We start from the raw sequence: 21,452 nt of genomic DNA, 5'->3' as shown, positions 1-21,452 counted from the left end.
CAGTTTACTGACTCTTCCTCTGTGCTACTCCATTTCTTCCTTCCTCTATGCCATTCCAGCTCTCTCTGTTTCTTTCTCTTTATTATTCCCCATGAAATTAACCTGGGGCCTTCATGCAGTCCATCAGCCAGAGGTTTGTCATGAAGATCTGTTTGTACCATGTATATTTTTGGTATCTTCTTTGAATACAGGGTGAGATATGAGGGAGCCTGATCCCTCTCACAGCTGGAATGTTGAATAATCCAAGTGATGTTGGGATGCCATAGGTTTGTGGCCTTAATTGTGCAGATGTTTGGCTAATAAATAAATTGACCTAGAATGGACAGTAAGTTAGCAACATTACTAAGCTTTATTCTTCTTGTTCATCTATCGTTTATTCTTAGTGTATGATATATGACAAAATTAAGTTAATTTATTTGAAAGCATAGTTTCATTTTAAAACAACACATTGAGAGCAACATCAGTTATTTTGTAGTGTTGTCATTGCCAGTCTAAGTCAAAACTGCCTAAAGATTAGTGACAATCTAAAATATTCTAAGTGTTACTGATGGCAATGTTGAAAGCCGATATTCTGATGATCTTCACTATTTCTTCTCAATACATTATAGCAACTTGAAGAACTTTGTAGTTCAGAATTAGTTTAGAATTCTGGTCTTAGAAGTTCAGACCAAAACAAATACCCCAAAATTAAAGCTGAAACGTTCATTCTTTGGTCCATAAATTCTAATGGTTACATTAGAAACATAAACAGCTGGGGTCAAATGTCATAAAATATTTATTAAAAAGGTCTTTCAAATATCTAATCTGTTACATTATATTCCTAAAGTTACTGGTGTAGTGATTTAAGTTGCATAAGCTTTTTGCCCATTTGTTACAACTTTTTGTCCTTTGTATGAAGGTGGTTCTCTGTTAATGCTCAGAGCTGATCACAGAGCTGAGCTCTACAGGTAGTTAAATACTTTCATTGTATCAGCCTTTCTGTTCCTTAGAGTCATTAACATTTTATAAGGAAGAAAACCAGCTTTTTCAACTACCCAAAGTTTGCATAGGCTACAGTAGCATCATGAAAAAACCCTTAAAGTAACGAGGCATATGAAGCATTTAACTACAGTTAAACATCTAGGTTGCAATCTTTTGGATTGCTGTGAGCTACATGGAAGCCCCCAGTCAAAGAGGTTTCCAGGAATCTATGTTGAATTATTGCCAGCAGAGCAGGAAAAATAAGAGCCATTTACCCCATTAGACCTCTGAGCTTGTCTAGTTGGGTCAAACTACCAGAAATGGGTAAAGGATTTTTTGTATGTGTGTTTGTTTATTTGATTTTTATCCCACCATTTCTTATGAACACAAATTGGTTTATATCATTCTCTTCCTGCTGCTCTCAGTCTTATCCCCACAGCAACAATTCTGTGAGGCAGGTTGGGATGAGAGTCTGTCTCTGGTCCAAAGTCACCCACTTGGCTCCACAGCCAAGTGGGGACTAGAACCCAGGTCACCTGAGTTCTAGTCCCACAGTCTTAACCACTACACCACACTGGCTGTATATGCACTACCTGGGAGTAAACCACATGAGTCTGAGTAAATATTTGGAGGTTGATTTGACAACGTTAGACACTGATATTATTTCCAGAAGGGAAAAACCTTTTTTTTTTTTTGTCTTTGCAGCTAACTGAGCAAGAAGTAGAGACTATATTGGACAAAGCAATGGTTTTATTTAGGTTTATGCAAGAGAAAGATGTATTTGAACGATACTATAAACAGCACTTGGCAAGGAGGCTTCTGACAAACAAAAGTGTTTCAGATGACTCTGAGAAAAATATGATATCTAAGTTAAAGGTAAGCTCAGTCACACAAATCATCAGATTATTAGTGACTCTCTCTCTTTTCTGGTTTTAGATTATCTGGTCTGTTGAGACCAATACTGGTGAGTCCAACATTTTGTAAGCAAAATGATACTACAGTGGTATAAGTACAGTTTAATCTGCTATTTGCCAGTGTATTTTAGTGATGTCTAAAATCTGAAAATTGTTGACTGGCTGAATTTCTAAATGTTAACATTAGGACACTACTGTTTTGCTTATTATCTACCAAGAATCTGTTTGATAGTTAATACATGTCCTTTTTGAAAGCTGATACTGCATTTGTTTGGATTTGTTGTTAGTTTCCAGGCAGCTTTGCAACCCTGAAATAATGCTGGAAAGCTTAGGAGAAGAGCATTATTGAAGCAAGCAACATCATTCCAAACTGATTATAGTTTTCCAGGAATTGCTGGTGGGTGGGGAAGTACCTTCCCTCTTCTAAGCTGTATTTTTCCTTTCAACATAAGTAATGCTGTATTTCTATTTGTTATTGGGAAAAATATAGTGGTTTGTAAGAAATAGATATATGTGGCTCAATAGTTCAAAAAGTTCCCCAAAGCAAATGTTTTGGAGGATAAAGCTCCCCCTCCCATCTGTAAGCTCTTCCTCCTCACTTATCCCTTCATATTATGTGCTCATTTTGATAGTATACAGTGCTTCACAGACATATTTATTGCCCCTTGACTTTTCCACAGGTTGTGTTACAACCTGGAATTAACATTGATAAAACTTTTGTTACTGATGTATTCAAGATATTCAGTATTGTGGATCTGTAATATATATAGTATATTTAAAAAATTGTCATGAAGCATAAAAAAACCCAAACCAGCACTAGTTGGTTGCATGAACCAATATTTATATATATTCACACACACCTCCTGACTTAGTGCTTGGTATAAACATATTTGGCAGCAGTTACAGCTGTGAGTCGTATTGCAGTGTTTGCGAATTCTTCCTGGCAAAACTACTCCAGCTCTGACAGGTTGAGTGGAAAACCATCAGCAAACAGCAACTTTCATGTTTTCCCACAGGTTTGAGCTTTGACTGGGTCATTCTAAGACATTCAGGTTCTTGTTTTCTAGATCACTTCAGTGTACTTCGGCTGTATATTTAGAGTCCTTGTCCTGCTAGAAAGTGAACGCCTGTCCTAGATACCTTGCAGACTGAAACTGTGCTTCCTCTAAAATTGCCCTCTTATTTGTCTCTGTTCATCTTGCCCTCTATGCTAACCAGTTTCCCAGCCTCTACCAAGAAGAAGCATTCCTGAGACGTCATGTTACTACCGACATACATCATTGTGGGGATGGGGATGGAGTGCTTACCCCTAAAAATATTTGTAACTTCACAGTGTTTTATACCTTGTGTACATTGCGTAGTAACAGTGGCAGTTGAATTCATTTGAATTCCAAGTTGTAACACCAAAAAATGTGTAACAGTCAAAAGGGTGTGTGTGAATATTTCTGCAGGGCACTGTAGCTGGACCTGAAGTTGTACATTTTATGTGCTTAAGTTATTTCAGAGGATATTCTTTGCCTTAGAAGAGAATTAAGAAGTTACCTGGTTCGCATGTAATGACAACCCAGATTATGGGCTCTTGCCTTACCCAGAGATTTCTCATGTTTATTTGCCAGACAATTGTGTAAAGTGCAGGTTATTTTTACGGTTTTTGGGTTGTTTGATTCCTCCTTCACTGGCTCCCCCCTGTATTTCGGTGCTCATGCATAGCAGTGAACTTCTGGCACATTGAGTACCTGTAGACAGGAAGGCTTGACAGCTATGTTGCCTGTCACCTCTGTAGCCTGGAAAAACAAGCTACAGTTCTTGGTTCACATGTAACAACAACTCAAACTTCATAACCCGAGCAAACCGTGGCTTATTTTCCTGAGTCATTCCTGGTGAACCTATAGTTCTGGGTTCATATATAATGACAACCCAAGATCCAACAATCCATTCTCAAACCATACTCTGGATTGCTGTTTCATGTGAACCAGGCCATTCTCTACTTTCATGTGGTGTTTTAAAAAGCTGGGATTGTAGATGCTTCTCACTTAAAGTACAAAATGTAATATTTTCCTTGTGTAATTAAAGAGATCTTAGAAAGTCAGGACCTACATTAGTTGTATTGCCTTGTCACTCAGAATGTTTGTTGCTGTTGTCTTGATGTTTGGAATTGAAAAGAATGAATTATTATTTTCAATAACTTAATTGATTTGTGGGGCAAATACGAAAATAGCCACTCCGTTCTGTTATGTTCTGATTGTCAGTATCTGGCCTGAAGATGAGTACATCATTTTAAAGTCCTATATAATGCTTGCTCTTTTGCAGACTGAATGTGGCTGTCAGTTTACATCGAAACTGGAAGGAATGTTCAGGGACATGAGCATCTCAAACACAACAATGGATGAATTTAGACAACATCTGCAGGCAACAGGGGTAAGAAGTGAATTACTGGTTCCTTTTTCTGTTGGGAGCAGAACACTGATTTCTCACAGTATTTTGATGAATATCTGTTAATATATCAATTTGAATGAAGTTTTTTTAAACTACAACTTAGCTATCTGAATAAAAAAATTCTATTTTAGTTTTTTAATTACATTTCTAATTGTCACACCTTTTGGCAAGCTTATATTTTAAGGAACCTTAACAATGAATATATCAAACAGTGAACATAAAGTACAAGATTATAAAATACAAAGCAACAGGATTAAAAACAAAATATGCCCCTATGTGCTGAATAAAACGGACGGAACGCTAACTAAATATTTCAGTATTTTTTCTGCCAAGAAATCAACTTCACAACCTCTCATCCCGGGAAGAAAAGCCAAGAATATTAAACAGATTTGAAGCAAGGGTTTCAACTTTCTGATGTCCAAAGAAATAAGACAGACTTTATCTGGTTCATTAAATTAAAATGGCTCCAGGCAGGTTTCCTTGTGACCAGAGGAAAGGCCTCCCTGGTGGAAAGGCTTCCCTTGGTGCCCTGGTATAAACAAGGGCACCTAGGGAAAACATCTGATGAAGATCTCAGTTGCTGACAAGGTTCTGAGGGCAGCATGTCATCCTTCAGATACCTTCTAATCCTTCCTATTTGAACTTTGCCTGGGAACAAACAGGGAGCTAATGAAGTTCCTTAGGAACTGGTATAATAAACTTAACAATGCAAGGCTTGCTTCATCATCATATTTATATCTATATTTCTCCTTTTGCTAGTACTGGGTCGCAAGACCAGTTTACAGTATCCAATGTGTACAGTCAAAAAATTAATAGAAATATAGAAATGTTAAAATGTAATTCAGTTAGCTAGAATATTAAAATTACATAAGAAATCAAAATTAATACAGTAGTACAAACAGAGAAAACAGAGATAGCCCAAGACAATCTCACAGGTCCAGACTATTTCTAAAGAACAGCCAGGTTTTGCCTGCTTCTTAAAGCAAATCAGGGAGGGGGCAGTTTAGCCCCTCTGGGAAGGGAGTTCCAGAGCCTTGGGGCAGCCATCAAGAAGGTCCTTGTTTGTACCAAGTGTGCCTGTGAAAGAAGTAGGTCCAAGAAGAGAAAGGCCTCCCTTGAAGATCTTAGGGTACAGGCAGAGTCATAAGGGATAATACAGTTAACCTGGATCAGAACTGTATAGGGCTTTATGGGTAATAACCAGCTTTTTGAATTGTGCCCAAAAGCAGACTAGAAGCCAGTGAAGGTATTTCAAGATAGGTGTACCAATCCACAGTTTGGCAGTAGTTCCCTGTAGTCACCCATAGTGGCTACAGTAATCAGTGTAAGAGTAATACAAATAGGATGTGTCACTGGGGCCAAATCGGTCATCTCCAAGAATGGGCACAGCTGACACACTCGTATGAACTGCGCAGATGCACACTCCTCACCATTGTTGAATCCTGGACATCCAGATTTATCCTGAAAATCTCAACCATACCCTTGCAGCCATATAGCCTAGACAGTTTGACTTTTAAAAATGATTATTGGAACATTTGCTGTATATGTGACACAAATTAACAAGAAAGGATGACAAGGCTCTGCCCTAAATAGAGTACAATCTAAAATTCAGCACAGAAACAGGCAACGCAGTGAAAGAGGCATGTGGAAGAGAGAGAGGGAAAAATAGGAGAAAGATAAGCATCCAGTTTGCCTGGGGGACTTAGGCCAAGATTTGTTAAAAGTACTGAAGATACCAAACTAAAGAGTTCATGAAAAGGTAAGTTTCAAGAAGGGATTTGACAGACAAGAAGGAAAGTATCAAGGGAAGTTCCAGTCAGAAGCAAAAGATTGTTGGACAGCTAACAGAACTGAAGAAATTAATATATGGGAAGGAGTATATTTGGACAGGAGAAGCAAGAAAAGAGGAAGATAGGGAAATACATAGAAGAAAGCAAAGATGAAACTAATGAGCATGGGAGTTAGTCCAGTTTTAATGTCTGGTTAGATGGATTAGATTAGATGGAAGTAGCTAGGTCAGAGTAAAAAAGTGAGCCAAGTATGAAGATCTGAAAAGTTGAGAAGGGGATCAAGCACAGTATAGGGCTAGAACACAGCTTTTCAGAGTAGAATACAATTGAACAGAAGGAGCTTCAAAGGCTGAGCAGTGGCTATACAAGTATAAACAATTAAAGTGGAAAAGTCCAACACCTGTACTGTAAACTTCAGGCTAAAGTATATGGCAAAAGTGACAGAGTCAGACACAGGATGGCAGCAGGTTTTTGTGAGGTCAATTAGCTGGAAAGATTTGGAGAGGAAAAGTTGATGGAGGAAAATTGCTTTATTGGGTACTAGAGCAGCAAGAGGAAAGAGGCAGCAGATTCAGTTATGATGTAGTGCTGGAAAATTGTGTCATGATTCTAGAGTCAGTCACCAAAAGACTGAGGAAAGATTTGGAAGATGAGATTCTTTGGAAGTTGCATTCTGCAGTGAATACTGTAATCTGATTCCCAGCAAATTATAGTACATCTACAGCTCTAGGACTTGCTAGCTTTTTAACACAAAAGGAAACATAACATATAATACACAGGCTTGCATATTATGCCCCTGTTGGGGTCTGGTAGCCTTGGAACCTTCCAAAGCTGAAAGGAGGAAGGCATACAATCCCAACAAGAGAAGCCATGTTCAGCAGTGCCCTGTATTTTCACTGACCGGTGCTAACTGACAGGAATTAAAATTGTGTATTTGAAATTATGAAATGGATTGATTCCATAAAGGAAGGATTGATTCCATAAATGAATTTACAAGAGCTGAACACAGCTGTCAAAGACAAGGCATTTTGGAGGGATTTCATTCTTAGGGTCACCATCAGTCAGAGATAACCTGATGGCACATAAGTATACCAGTGCAAATGGTAGCTGTTGTGTCTCTCAAAAGGTAACTTGTTGCCTTCTAGGGTTCACAAACAATAAAATACCTGTAGCATTGCACTGTGTGCAATGTAATTGTGAGGACTCTGGATGTCAGACAGAGCAAGGGATGGGTAGATACACTTAGATATTTCTGAAACTACATTAAGGGTACAGCACTGTGGGAATGCCTGTAATTCTCTGAACATGGCGGATTTATGGGCATCTATGTAGAGCAGGAAGAAGAGTACAGAGACCAAGGTCATCTCCATGTTTCATCTTTTCCTTTGTCCTGCAAAGCAGTTAGATGGCCAATTTCAGCTATGTTGCTGTGGCACTTCAAAGTATTATAATTTTTTATCATCATCATCTCTATACCACTCCACAGTTGGAGTTAGGAGGGAAGGAGGCTGAACTGCTACCAGGATTCATTCATTCATTCATTCATTCATTTAGAATATTTATATGCCATCCTCTCATGAAGGCCTCAAGATACCTTGTATCTTGGTGCTGCTGGTCTCCTCTTCTCTGTAACCACTAAAACTGTAAACTAAACACCGTTGTCAAGGTTGTTTTGCAACCTTGGAGAAGCAGCTGAAGCTCTGATTGTGGAGTCCATTCTCTGATATCAAAGCTAGGACTCCAAACAGTTTCATGGCCTTCTAGATGTTGTCTAGGAGGTAAAGGATTACTTTGCACTCGTTTATGAGGCAGAAAAGTGGTGGCCAGTTAGATCTTATCTTCATTATATATGTACATTTTGTCTGAATAAGATCTAAAATGCATCAGAATTGTAGCCTTATTAATTAACTAGGGTTAAAGTTAAACACAGGAGCCCAGAGTTGACTTGTGCTGATTAGCTTGACCCCAGCAGCTCCCCCACAGACTTCAGATAAGGGGGGCTCCTTTGTACAAATGTGCAAGTGGTGGTCTGTTCGTTGAAGACATTTGTGTTGTACATGTAGTTATTAATGGAATGGGCTCTCCTTTGTGATGCTCATATCTACCTTAAGTTTAAATGCCTAAATAGGGGCTTAATTTCATAACTTGAACTGCTTCACCAGCAGGTGGCACAGAGTAACTTTTGAATGAAAGGAAATAATCAGGCATCTGACAGCATTTTAGGGAGTTTTGTACTACATTTAAAACTTATTTGTAGTGTATACATTATTAAAATATCAAAGACTGTAGGTGATTAAAGTTGCAGCTTAGGACTCTTAACATCTTGGATAATTTGGTCAAAATAAAGTTTTAGGCATTAGATACTTTACTTTAGGACTCATAGATAACATTAATTTGAATGATACCTAGCTGACAGAGTTCATGTGACCTATATTGGATGAAATAGCAGTAAATTTATATTTATATTGGGAGAAAATGGTGCAGAGGGAAGGAATTGAACCTGGTCCTCCTGCAGCATGATCATGATACACTTCTATCCTAATCAGACATCTTCATTTCATCTGCTGTGGCCCTGTTTCTTTTCAGCATTGTTGCATGTTTGGTAGCAAAACTTTAAAATGTGTTTCAGTCTTTCTATTTTTGGTTGCCTTACTAGTGAAAACTACATTATATTTTAATGGCAAATTGACTATGTGAAGGATTAGAATCATGAGAGAATGCTTACTGTAAAAGTTCAGCTGTTCACATTTATATAAATAAATAATATAAGAATGTAAAGAATCCTGCCTGATCAAATCAAGAGTTCAGCTGGTCTCATACCCGACCTCCAAAGAGATACAAGGCTGCCTCTGTTGTTTGTCCCCAATATATATTATTCAGAAGCATATGAATCTGGAGGTTCAATTTAGTTGTGGCTTATAGCTCTGTCAAAAGCTGTCTAACACTGTGAACTGCTTGGATTTAGCACATAGTGCTGTTCTCAGTATTGGTGGTCAGTTCTGGAACTAAGTTAAATGCAGAAGCAAGGTAAGAAGATAGCAAGTAAATGCAAATTTGGGGAAAAAACCCAACTTCTTAGTGACTACCATAGTATATTACATATTTTATGAGATGGAGTTTTATTAAAATCAAATGGTGGCTGAAATGTGTTACAGATAATAGGACAAGGAGAACATAAAATACAACACCATTTTTGAAGGAGAAATGTGTGATTTTTTAAAAAAAATATTAAAATTGCTACTGCATAATTCTAGAAAGTCTAGCAAAATAAAATGCCAGGTATATCTTCTGCAGTCTCATGTTTAGCCTGTGCATTTATAGAAAAATGTATAATTCATGGGATAGTTATGGTCTTACTCCTCTTAATGTTTATTTGCTATTATAGTAGAACTACTATCAGGCTTTTTAAAAGAGTTGTCAAACGTTGGCGTAGATATTAGATTTATTAAAGCTTGCACCTTCATTTTATTTATGTCATCTATCTAATTCTGTATTTTGGGGATGGATTCCACATGGCCTGATGCATCTTCCAGTTTCATTCTCATCAGAATGTGTCTTTGTTTTCAATGGTGCATCATATGTTACACCTTGGTTTTGATTTACAGAAAATGAGACATCAATGTCTAACTTGATTAGTAAGCTATATATTTCCAGGTAAATGGAAAATGGAAAAACAAAAAAAAGTCAGTCACAGTTTATAATGCATCTTTGTCCTTGCTTTCTAGGTCTCATTAGGTGGTGTTGATCTGACAGTGCGGGTTCTCACAACAGGCTATTGGCCCACTCAATCAGCCACACCAAAGTGCAACATTCCCCCAGCCCCCAGACATGCTTTTGAAATATTTAGGAGGTAAGGAATAGTTAAAGGTTCCCCCTCCCTTGAATAGTCCATGGATTTTTTTCAAAATTAATGGCCAGATGATTATGTGTTAAATATTCCATTACAGAACTTCTGTAACTTCCTACTCCAATAGTAGCTAGTGATAATGCATTGGATGTTACTTGGATCTTCTAAATTCTTGAGAATATTTTTTTCTAGTGGTTCAGGGGACTGAGGTAGAGTGGGAGACTTCAGAAATAGTGGTGCATGTGCAGAATCCCCTGAGCAACCTTCAGCATCCACCCACTTGTTTATGATGTATTGGAGCCTGTACTGCATATAAAGATTGAATACCCAGATTTGTACTAAATGTTCAAAGTATTTGGGATACTGCTGAAATACAGTTTTGACCAGTTTCAGATGTCAGTCTGAAAAACCTTTGATCCATAATATAAATTTGCTTAAGATTTACACTAATTTTGTCTGCTTCTTAAAGTTACTGGTGCTTGCTGGCTGGCTTACTGTGTTAATGGTAGAAGTAATGAAATTGCATATAGACATGTTAAAACCTGAGAGGTTTATTTAAAACCTGAGCGGTTAGGTGGCTATTCAATTTCTTAAATTTTGTAGGTTTTATTTAGCCAAACATAGTGGACGACAACTGACACTCCAGCATCACATGGGCTCTGCAGATCTCAATGCCACCTTCTATGGTCCTGTTAAAAAAGTAAGTGCTGTGCCTGTAAAAAGGTATGGGGGATATATGTGTTCAAAGCATTGTAGTGTAGACCTGCTTAATTTGCAGTTCCCAAACCAGTGCACAATCTGAAACAAAGTTATTCTTTAGTATTTATGCATATACAAATTTTGTGATGTGGTTGTCCATATGTTCATATATTATGCTTCAGAAAAAACAACTTTATGCAGACTTCTTTTTAAAAATTCATGAACTGATATACAAATGGGAGAAAAGAAAGTTATCTTTGGAAAACTGAGAAACTCAGAAAAACCAATTGACTAGTTTTTCCAGCTAAATTTCTAAACACACCATTGAATTGTGCCTTCACTAATTTTTCCATAAGGACAGAATTCACTTGTAAATGTTTTCATATAGCAAACTGGCTTTAACATACTTACCTTTGGTAGTCTTGGTTTAACAATCCAAGTACTATTGGGGGGGGGGTGTTATTACAAATAGTATTATCAATGTATGATGTTCTATGATGTATTTGTAGGCATCTTGAACGTTTTTAACAAGTGCTTCCCTCTTCCTAAGTTTCAGCATTCATGGGAATGTGTTTTTTCCATCTCCTACTTAAACCCACATCTCAGTACCATTCAGGACTTAAACTACAGTGTAATCAAGACCTTTCATTTCTGCATCCATGCTGCCTCAAGTTTCCATTTTCATACCTTTAGTGAAGTTTTGAAAGGCTCTTGAAAAGATGGTAATACATATCTTCATATAGCCAATAAAAAAGCAAATGGATAATCTATAAGTTGTCTTGCTTTTAAAGACAAAACTCAGTATTTCACATGGAGAAAGAATGGAGAAAAGATAATCGAAAAATGAAAATCATTGTTCTGAATTTAAACATAAACAGGTCTGCAGCACTTTACACTTCATAGTAAGTTACATAGAAAGCTTAATCAAGAAGCAAAACAGTATGTTCTCAGAATGATTTTTGACTTTTTAAAATTTGAAACAGGAAGATGGCTCAGAAGTTGGTGTAGGAGGTGCCCAAGTAACTGGCTCTAACACGCGGAAGCACATATTGCAAGTCTCCACTTTCCAGATGACGATACTAATGCTCTTTAACAACAGAGAAAAATACACATTTGAGGTATGAGCTGTGGCTTTCTGTGCTAGCTCTAAAATCAGAACTTTTTCCTGGATATGCACTTAGCTTCACACACTGTATGAGGAAGAGAAATTGATCATCAGTATTAGCATTTGTACAGGAAGTTCCTGAACATGATCCTCAATACTTAAAGTCCACAAATCCCGTGAGCCCTCATTCAGGAATATGCTATTGTTTCTGGAAGTCTGAGCATGCTGCTTTTATTGTATGCTTGAATCTGTGTTGGCTTTAGCTCTTTAAGAATTGTTATATGCTTCAAATCCTTTTGATTCAAGGGTAATCTTAAAATCCATTAAAGCTACATTAGGCAAGATGAAAGTGTTGCCAACCCAAGACTTTAAATTACAGTACTTACTGTTAGTGGCAACAGAATCTTGTCATGGAATATTTTTTTTCATTGCCATGTAATGGTGCAGCAACTGGTTTATTCTTCTTGAGATCATGCATGTGTGATCTTAAGATCATGCTTCGCTTTCTGGGTCATTCTTGAAACCCCACCCTCTGGAGACTACCGGTGGTTTTGGGAGGGGAACTCTCAAGTTGTCTCCAATCAGTTATGCAAGTGAACAGTGTGCAGGGGCATCTCCACTTACTCCAGTTATTAATCAGAAATAACAAGGACTCTCCACACTCACTGCTTACCATCCCAGTTGGGATGGGATGTGTGCACATGAGGAGGAGCAAGAGTAATTTCAGCCTTCTCATTCTCTCTCTCCCTCTCTCTCTCCCTCTCTCTCACCCCTGCCCCACCCCTCTTCATCCTTCCCTCCCCCCCCACACACACCTTTTAGTTAGATTTTTTGAAGAGTGTTCTCTGCTTCTACCACACTTCTGGAGTTGGTAGTGGTGTAGGTCAGAAAAAACCATGAATTGTGTAGGTTATCTGCCTCCTTTGTGGGTTTGTGAACAAAGTGTCCTGTTCTGTGTTGTAGCTTATTATGTTAAGGAGTAACATCAAGTGCTAAAACATGCTACTGTCAACTTGGACTGTCAATCTTGCTTTCATTTTTTTATAAATGCAAATTGATAGTCTTGGACTAATTTGAGCAAAGGGAAAGAACTCTTTAAGCCTCTTCACAACTTTGTTTTCTTCAAAACTTTGCCATATAAACATCAATTGTTCAATTTAATATAGGAAATACAACAGGAGACAGATATTCCTGAAAGAGAGCTTGTACGAGCGCTACAGTCCCTTGCATGTGGAAAGCCAACACAGCGAGTTCTCACAAAAGAACCCAAATCAAAAGAAATAGAAAATGGACATATATTTACAGTGAATGATCAGTTCACATCCAAACTGCACAGAGTCAAGATTCAAACAGGTATGTTCACTTTCATTCTCAGCTATTCTTTCTGAGCACCATTCCTTTGCTATTTCCAGTTGCTATCCCCCCCTCAATTATCATTTTCATCCACTGCATAATCAACCTCTGCCATTCTGGGTCCTTCTCTGCTGCTTTCAGATATACCACTTCCAGACTCCTGGGACACATGGCTTACTTCACTTCCTCAACTTTCTCTCTCAACTCTATTTTTGATCCCTTATAATCCACTGAAACTGTCCTCACAAAAATTATTGATAAATATCTCACTAAAGGCTTCTATTCCTCTTTGTCCTTATTGATTCTTTGCTGTTTTTGATGCTTGAATCTTTAGGCCCTGGGCCTCTGTGATTTGGTCCTCAGATATTTATTGCTCTAATATTTATTCAGTGCCTGCCCAGGATAATACTGCCCCCACTTCTGTTGGTTTCTCTCTTGACCATCTTCTGTCTACAAACTATGATTGAATGACTTAATTCAAGTTGCGTGGCTTAACACCTATATCCTTTGACATCCAATTTTACCTCCCAGTCTCAGGATGTTTTCCCTCCATCCAGTCACACATCTCTGACTGCCCCCTGATATTCTCACTTGATACTTCATTGTCATATGAAAAGCAACATATCCATGACTAAATTTCTCATCTCCCCAGCCCTCCTCTTGTGTATTCTCTTTATTGATGTTATCCTTCATCTCAGCCTTATTTATTTGTTCCCTACATTCAGTCAATTTCCAGGTTATGACTTTTCACTCTACAGCATAGCAAATTGTAGCCTCCCTCCCCACCCTGGCCTGGTCTCTGCTAAATCTCTGGTCCATACCCTGATCATCCATCATCCAGACTACTACAGTCTTCTCTGGACTTGTATTGGCTGATCCTGTTTGTCTCACCTATCCAAAATCATTGCTACTCTTTGTTAATAACTCTAATTATATTATGCCCTTCCTGCACTGGGTTTGTTTATGTCCTCAGAAATAGCACAAACTTCATGTTCTTCCTTCAAAACTTTCCTGGGTCTTTGTCCTCCTTTACCTTCCCATTCTTATCTCCCAATATGTCTCTGCCTGTGAACTTCATTATCCACCATCCTCAGCCATTCCAAGGTCTCTGCTCACTTAAAGGACACTGCTCCTTCTCTCATTCCCCTATATGCTTGGAACTGCCTTCTGGTACTTGATACCACCTCTCTTAAAATCCCTTCTCAGTGCTCACCTTTTCGAAAACAAAACCAAAAGCAACCTTTGAGAGAACCCCCCCCCCTCCCCGTTTCCCTTGTTGTTGCTAGTCGCGAAGTCACATCCAACCCATTGCCAGTTTCCTTACCCTACTGGAATTTAGCTTAGATAAATGTAATTGTAGATTTTTCCTGTATTAATCCTGTATATACCTTTTGTATCAATGTCTGCTTCCATGTCCTGCCCCTTTCCAATGTGTTATATTTTAGACTTAAACCTCTTGAGGCAGGGTCCTGTCCTTTACACTTCGTAAAGCTTGTTTGCATGATGATAAGTTACATCATCATGGGATCATACAGGCTTGTACAGCAACCAGCTATTCATAGAAGTACTTACAAGGAACAAACTTCGACTTGTGCTAGGACTTGTGTCAGAGTAAGCTAGTTGGAATCTTGTGGGGGTATTTTTCCTGTTGTAATGATGTACTGTGAGCAACATGAATAAAGTAATGCCCCTATTATTGAAGACTTATCTTTTCATCTTTGATAAGTAATTGGTTAAAGTCATGACCAGTACATGATCTTTGTACAAGGTAAAAAAGGAGAATCATCAGATAAACTTTATCATGGAAGAGAAAAGGAAAGTAGGGAAAAGATTTACAAGCTATAGTTGTGAATCTGTGCCTATAAGGCATGAAAGCACAATAAATGGTTTATGACAGAAAATGCTTTCAGTGTCTGGATAGTAGTTGTGCACTTTGGGGTTTTAACTTAATAAGGCCAGGTGTGTTCACTGTTTCAGTAGGACCCAAATTAGCACCAAATGTTGCCATTATTTCCCTTTATTTTCATCATGCTGTGGCATGTGCAGCTGTATGTTGCCATATGATCCACTTTTACAAATATGTTCTTTTCCACTAGACAAACTTTGAACCTATTTAACTGTACTCTTCACAGTAAACCCTACAGTGCAGATTGCCATGCAGTCAGTGGAGTTTGTCCACTTTCCTTGCCCCTCAGCCATCAGCAGAGCAGTAGTGGACTGATTGCTGTTACATTGCTAGTCGTGAAGAGCAGCTGCCTTGATGAGTTTTCCTGTGGGTGGGAAGGAACTTTCACACACATACATAAAAGTGTGTGTGAACTAATTGCTGCAGGGGGATGCTTGTAACTGCACATGCATGTTCCACTCACCTGTGTATCCACAAAGGCTTCCACAACCAGCAGTGTAGCCCTTCACTATAATTAGTTTGCCTACCTTGTACAAGAAGCATTAGTCTTTTATTTTTAAATGCATAACAGTGAAATGTCTCTTTCTTACTTTTTTTATGCTGGGTTGTGGTTTTGCACCTTACTTAATTACAAATATTTACTGAAATTGCAGTTGAAAACTCTTCTAGCTGTATATCCTAATAGCTTAAAATTAGTATCCTTAACATTCAACATTTAAAGTATTTCCATATTTTGAAATATTTCTTTGGTTCTTTCAGTCGCTGCCAAACAAGGAGAATCAGACCCAGAAAGAAAAGAAACAAGACAAAAAGTAGATGATGACAGAAAACATGAGATAGAGGCTGCTATAGTGCGAATAATGAAATCTAGAAAGAAGATGCAACATAATGTGCTAGTAGCGGAGGTAATCTTTACTCTCTTGATTGAAAGTAGTTTGGGTGTGCTATGCCAGACTGTACCCCTACTATTTCATGAAATCCTGAAATTTCTGTGAAAGATCATTGTTTTTCTTCTGCTCGTTTCACAGGGAGAGAGAGCATTTTGATTATTTTTTAATTTAACTTTTAAGCACAGTCAGTGGCTGAAGCGTTTTCTTTCTGTTGTTGTTTCACTTTATAAAGGTCCCAGCTGCTATCATAGTGCCATAGGGTTCCTAATAGAGAGGCTTTTAGCCAATAATGCTTCCTCAAATGTCCAGGTAGCAACATCTTCTTAGAGTGTCCCCTTAACATTTGGGAACTGTGATGAGACTTCTTTCTGCACTAACAGAGTATTTAGAGCTCTAGTTTTTACTTATTGCCAACTGAGCAAGATAGGAGCCATGCCTATAACTCTGAGCAGTGTGGGCTCAGGCCCTGCCCACTGCTGAAATGCAGGTACTGAGGAAATGGAGACCTCATCCAAGAAAATATTCCCCATCCCTAAATATTCCCCATCCCTGTTTCAGGGAATCATTTGAACCCTGACTTCATCAAGTACAATTCCTTGGGGAATAAAAATGCTAAAAATGAAGATGTGTTATGGGGTATAGATAAAGCCTAAGATCCTAATAAATGTTAAATTGCAAATTCTGCCCTGAAGAGGTTTTATATACTGAAGGGGAGGAAGCTAATTAAGCCCTGTTGTGTTTTGTAATACATGTAATTGCTCTTCAGGAATTAAGTATTTGTTCAGGAAAAGACTGCTAAGTATTGTAGAAATACCCAAAGTCATCCATTGTTACATGTGGAGCTTTTAGAAGTATCACTTAACTGGTTCAGCAGCCTTATGGTCCTTTTGTGTATCCGGGGCACTGCATCTGGTGGCTGTTGTTTTTGTTGTTAATTTCTGTAATTCTGTAATTGTAAGTGTGTTACAATTCTTCATGCAAGCATTTTTTACAATAGATCAAGCTAAGGTTGTTAGCATGCCTGTTGGATTCTTCAAATTATTATTATAGGTCTTCTAGATATGAACTTGACCTTCCCACAAAACCACATTTTATCAGAATGGGAAAATCCTAGTATTAATATTTATTTTTAAAATCTCTTTGTTTGAACATGGGCTAGCATCCATCAATGGTCATCTCTGTACAAAACTTGAAGTTAAAAGACTTTTCATATTATCACTACTTGAATAACCTCAAACAATCAGAAAAACCCAATGGACCATGATTTCAGTCTCAATTATATAATGGAAAAATGTTGCTAAATTTTGAGAATGCTAGTTGTACCTGTTGGTATTGCTAACTGGTTGGGTGGACCTTTTGTTGGGGGAGGGGTTTCTGCCAAAATTCTCTCAGCTGTGGAATCATCCTAACAATAGACTCCACACAAGTGCAGAGAACATATGTGTGCATAGATGACCACTCAAAGAACATTTATGGGTAAGCAACCTGCTTCTTTATTATGTAATAAATTTGTTAGGTTGTAAGCTTTCATCAACTACAGACACTTTTATCAGATGCATGAAGCATTAGCCTAGGTTCTTCTTCATGGTCTCTTCACGTCACAGTGGAACTGTGAACTGTGAACAGTAAGGCTGGTGGAAATTCCAATGCTGAAAGTATCAATATTTTTTTCAATGATGTTTCTTATGTTGCAGGTAACTCAACAACTGAAGGCACGATTCCTACCAAGTCCAGTTGTTATTAAAAAACGTATTGAAGGACTTATTGAGCGAGAATATTTGGCACGAACACCTGAGGACCGCAAAGTATACACTTACGTAGCATAAAATGTGTTCCGCAAATATGATTTATTCTTGGACTATACTCTTCGCATGAACTGGGAAGTTCTTTTAAATCATTAAATATTAAGACGACCATCTCTTCTATTAAATTACAATACATGTTCTAGACCATTGAGATCAAGCCTTTACTCCTTTGGAGAGTTTTTCAACATCAAAATGATTGAGCTTCAAGCTTCTCAGCATTTATCCCTGTAGAGATCATCCTTACAGTTCCTCGGGAAAATGTGAATGTGCCGCGTTTTTGTTTTCAATACTGTATGAAAATGGGAAAAAATAAAAACAAATTTAGAATACAGCTCATTAAAAAAAATAAAATTGTTGGAATTTCATTTCCCCTGAATCTTCAGTGTTGATGTAAATGTGTTTTCTGTAGTGTTGCTTAGCACCTTGCACATTGTATACATTGGGTTACCAAAAACAACAGCAACAACAAACCCACAGCTGGTGAAACTGAATTTCCAAAATTACTGTTTGGCTTTGGACATTTCTTTAAAAAGCCATGTTTAATTTAATATTTGATAAATTTATAAAAACCTGAGAACACAATTTTAGCATGCTTTACTTCTCCACCTGCATTCATTCATATTCCAGCTGCTAACATGATCAGGAATCTTGTTTTGGGCACAGTTAAGGGCTGTAAAATTCAGCCTTCTCTTTTGTAATTTCAGTTCTTACAAATTAAGTTACATGCTGATTAGGTTTGCTCTGGTTCCTTTATAGGAGAAATGGGAAACATTAGTGTGTATAAACTGTATGATACTTTTTGCTGTTGTACTCACTGCTCATAGTGGATTGTACAGAGCGATGTTTTTATTTCACTTAATGTAGACAAAACAAATTTAAAATAAATGGATTTAGTGTACACTGAGCACTAATTCAAATGTATTAGAGCACAGGGATGGCAATTTATTAAACTAAATACTGCCCCTCAGAGAAGCACAGTAGCCTACACTCTATTTATGAGGTAGGGGGGTTTATGGCTTTTTGATTTCCCACTTATCAAGAAGGTTCAAGTGAAGCCATTGTGCACTATTAATTTACTGTTTTAAAATGCAATCTAAAATGCAATAAATATTGTTACTTTGATCTTAATGAAATCTCCATTTTTTACAGCAGATATTTTCTCAGGATGAGTCAGCATAAAGTTTGATTGCTCGAATGCTTTTAAGAAGAGGATATTTCTGTAGAGAAGAATTTGCATTGTACTAGTCTTATACTGTATAATCTGACACAAAATGGCATTTCAAAGAAGTTGCTATGTTATACTAGCTACCTAATTTTACATCAGAGAATTCAGCATATGCCTTTAGAAATACAACAGTGTTATTTGTGATTTTATTGTGGATTATGAAAGCAAATCTTGACATGCTAGTGGTTAATTTAGTGTAAATTCATAGATTGTAAAAGATAGTTTTTCAAGTTGGTTTATTTAACAGTCTAATTGTTATTTCTCTGGCATAATGATTTAAAAAAAAAAACAGTAACTTGAAGGATGAGAAATTTGAGCGTTGAATATGGAGGGGATATAAACCACCTTGTGCTTTATATATGTCGGTCCATTGTAAGGGGTCTGTTTTGAGCATGCTTTGTTCAACTGCAAATTTATGTTGCCCCCTTCATGGATGATCTATGCAACTAGTGGAAATGAGAAGGTAAATACCAGTTCATTAACTCAAATGAGTATGTCGTACATTGCTACTGAGATTTGTTTGTATGCTTGCATGATGAGTATATCACAAATCCTTTTTTTCCCCAAGTAGGATATGAACTACTCAATATATTGATAATACATCTTAAGTGTTTCATGATTTTCACGTGCATTCTAAGTAAACCTTACAATGCAGCAAGGAAAGTTAGCATCATCTTTAGCCTGCTTTGCTTTTTTGTTTCAAATGAAAAAAGAAAGAGGTAGTCATGGTGGAGGAGGAACAGGGGTAGAAAAAGATGAATGTTTCTGATAAAAAGTTGAGTGTGCCCTGTGCATGGCTTTTTTTTGTCATAGAACACACCGGAACAGCGTTCCGGCACCACCTTTTCCAATGGATTTTACGAAGTGATTTTGAATCGCCTGTCGGCGTAGCAGGTCAGCAGCAAACATCATTAACATAGTGCCTGCAGGCTGCTTTTGTGTCCACCTGGCTCGGATTGGGATTGGTGTATATGGTCACGCGCCAAGTGCTTACTGCCGGCAGCTGCGTGAGTTTACAAAATAAAGCACTGGTCCTGTGGAACAGGTTGGATTTAATGGTGAGATGTAGGATTGGAATCATAAAACTGATTCTTGAAGATGACACAGATATTGATTAGATTCCAGCAGGAACAAGCAATGCATTTATACCATTACATTACCTATTTACTTTTTTAACAATCTAAAAATTGCAGCCCATGCGTTCTTCTTTGGGAGTAATTCTGACACAACAGGACATACACTGAACTTCATATGCAATGCCCTTGCACATTGTTGGTTGGTTCATACTGAGGTACAAAAAGAACTTGTTTATCATAAGAATATTTGTTTTACTGAAGTTCTTGATGCCTGGTCATCTCCAAGGAAAGGCACCGCTCTTGCTTCATAATTTTAATTGGAGAGTGACTCTTGCAAACAGTAGCTGTGGAACAAGCCTTCATCTGGAGTGTCCCACTTCCGATTGTAATTATAATTTCAGATTAAAATGGGATGCTCTCATGAAAAAAATAATGGAAAACAGTCTGGTAGGAATCTAAGATACACTGTTTCCTGACATAGCTGTCTGGTGGGATTTTTTATTCTATTTTATTGTAATAGATGAGTATTCAGCCATGTTCACGTCCTTCCCTACAGTCAAAAGTGATCCAGTTCAAATATAGGCCAAAGACTAGGTCAAAGCTATTGCCCTTTGCTGATGCTCCTTACATGAATTAGTCTATTTCAATTAGGCTCTATTCCTTTTTGTGTTATTGTTAGCATATCGTATGCTTATATTCAATATTTGGTTTTTTATTTTCTTAAATTTTAAGGCAGGTGTCTTGTGTGATAGATTTCACTACAGAGATTGCAAAAAGGCACACTATTTTAACTGTCAGTTTATGAATTATATGGTAGACTTCTCTGACTGAAATGTATTTGATGCAAAGTAAACTTTACTTTGCTCTGTTGAGGTCAAAGTCACTTCCTGTCTGACCTGTCTTTCAAATACTGCTTGCCACTGGGAAGCCATGTTGCATTTTTAAACTGTTGTTCCATGCTTTTGGTCTGATGAATAACCAAGTAGAGAATCACTGAATTGATTGCTACAGCCATGTCTCATTGAAGACATGATATTTAGGAAAGTTTAGTTGTACCGTGCAGAGGTTGACAGAGAGGAAGTGCTGTGATTGCAACAGGACCATCAGCTGGTACAAAGTGGGACACATTCATTTTGGTCCTGCAAGCAACTGCTTCAAAGGAGTCACTCATTGCAAAGCTTATGCATTTGACTGATCAAACATCTCCTTTAAAAATGTGACAAAGTGGTTTCACAGTGCTGAGGGGAGGGGATTTGAATCACTACTACCCTCAGCTCTATACTGTCTTCAGGAAAACTCATGCAATTTTCCCTACCCATCCAGTCTGCTTATTAAATAAAAAAGTGAATGATTTCCAAATTGGAATAGGTTAAGTCCCCCACCCCACTCTGCCTGAACCACCACTACCAATATCTAGGATGTAATGCTTGTGTTGTATTGTTCAGT

At 37.7% G+C, this 21,452-nt stretch overlaps 1 protein-coding gene across 2 annotated transcripts in view; it reads left to right on the top strand.

Annotated features, from left to right (window-relative positions):
• Window positions 1-18,070, top strand: part of CUL3 (cullin 3) — a 56,393-nt gene extending 38,323 nt beyond the window's left edge. For both annotated transcript variants that reach the window (XM_044432723.1, XM_044432724.1), the window contains exons 9-16: window positions 1,666-1,836; window positions 4,185-4,292; window positions 9,826-9,950; window positions 10,551-10,647; window positions 11,630-11,764; window positions 12,918-13,104; window positions 15,770-15,915; window positions 17,595-18,070. In XM_044432723.1, coding sequence (XP_044288658.1) covers window positions 1,666-1,836; window positions 4,185-4,292; window positions 9,826-9,950; window positions 10,551-10,647; window positions 11,630-11,764; window positions 12,918-13,104; window positions 15,770-15,915; window positions 17,595-17,726 — 1,101 coding nt within the window. In that variant the 3' untranslated portion in view covers window positions 17,727-18,070. The remainder of the gene's footprint in view (window positions 1-1,665; window positions 1,837-4,184; window positions 4,293-9,825; window positions 9,951-10,550; window positions 10,648-11,629; window positions 11,765-12,917; window positions 13,105-15,769; window positions 15,916-17,594) is intronic.
• The last annotated feature ends 3,382 nt before the right edge of the window (window positions 18,071-21,452 follow it).

The sequence above is a fragment of the Varanus komodoensis genome, unplaced genomic scaffold (genome assembly GCF_004798865.1).
Source record: "Varanus komodoensis strain SLA01 unplaced genomic scaffold, ASM479886v1 scaffold25, whole genome shotgun sequence".
Classification (NCBI taxonomy): Eukaryota; Metazoa; Chordata; class Lepidosauria; order Squamata; family Varanidae; genus Varanus; species Varanus komodoensis.
This window is presented reverse-complemented; position numbering and strand designations above follow the sequence as displayed.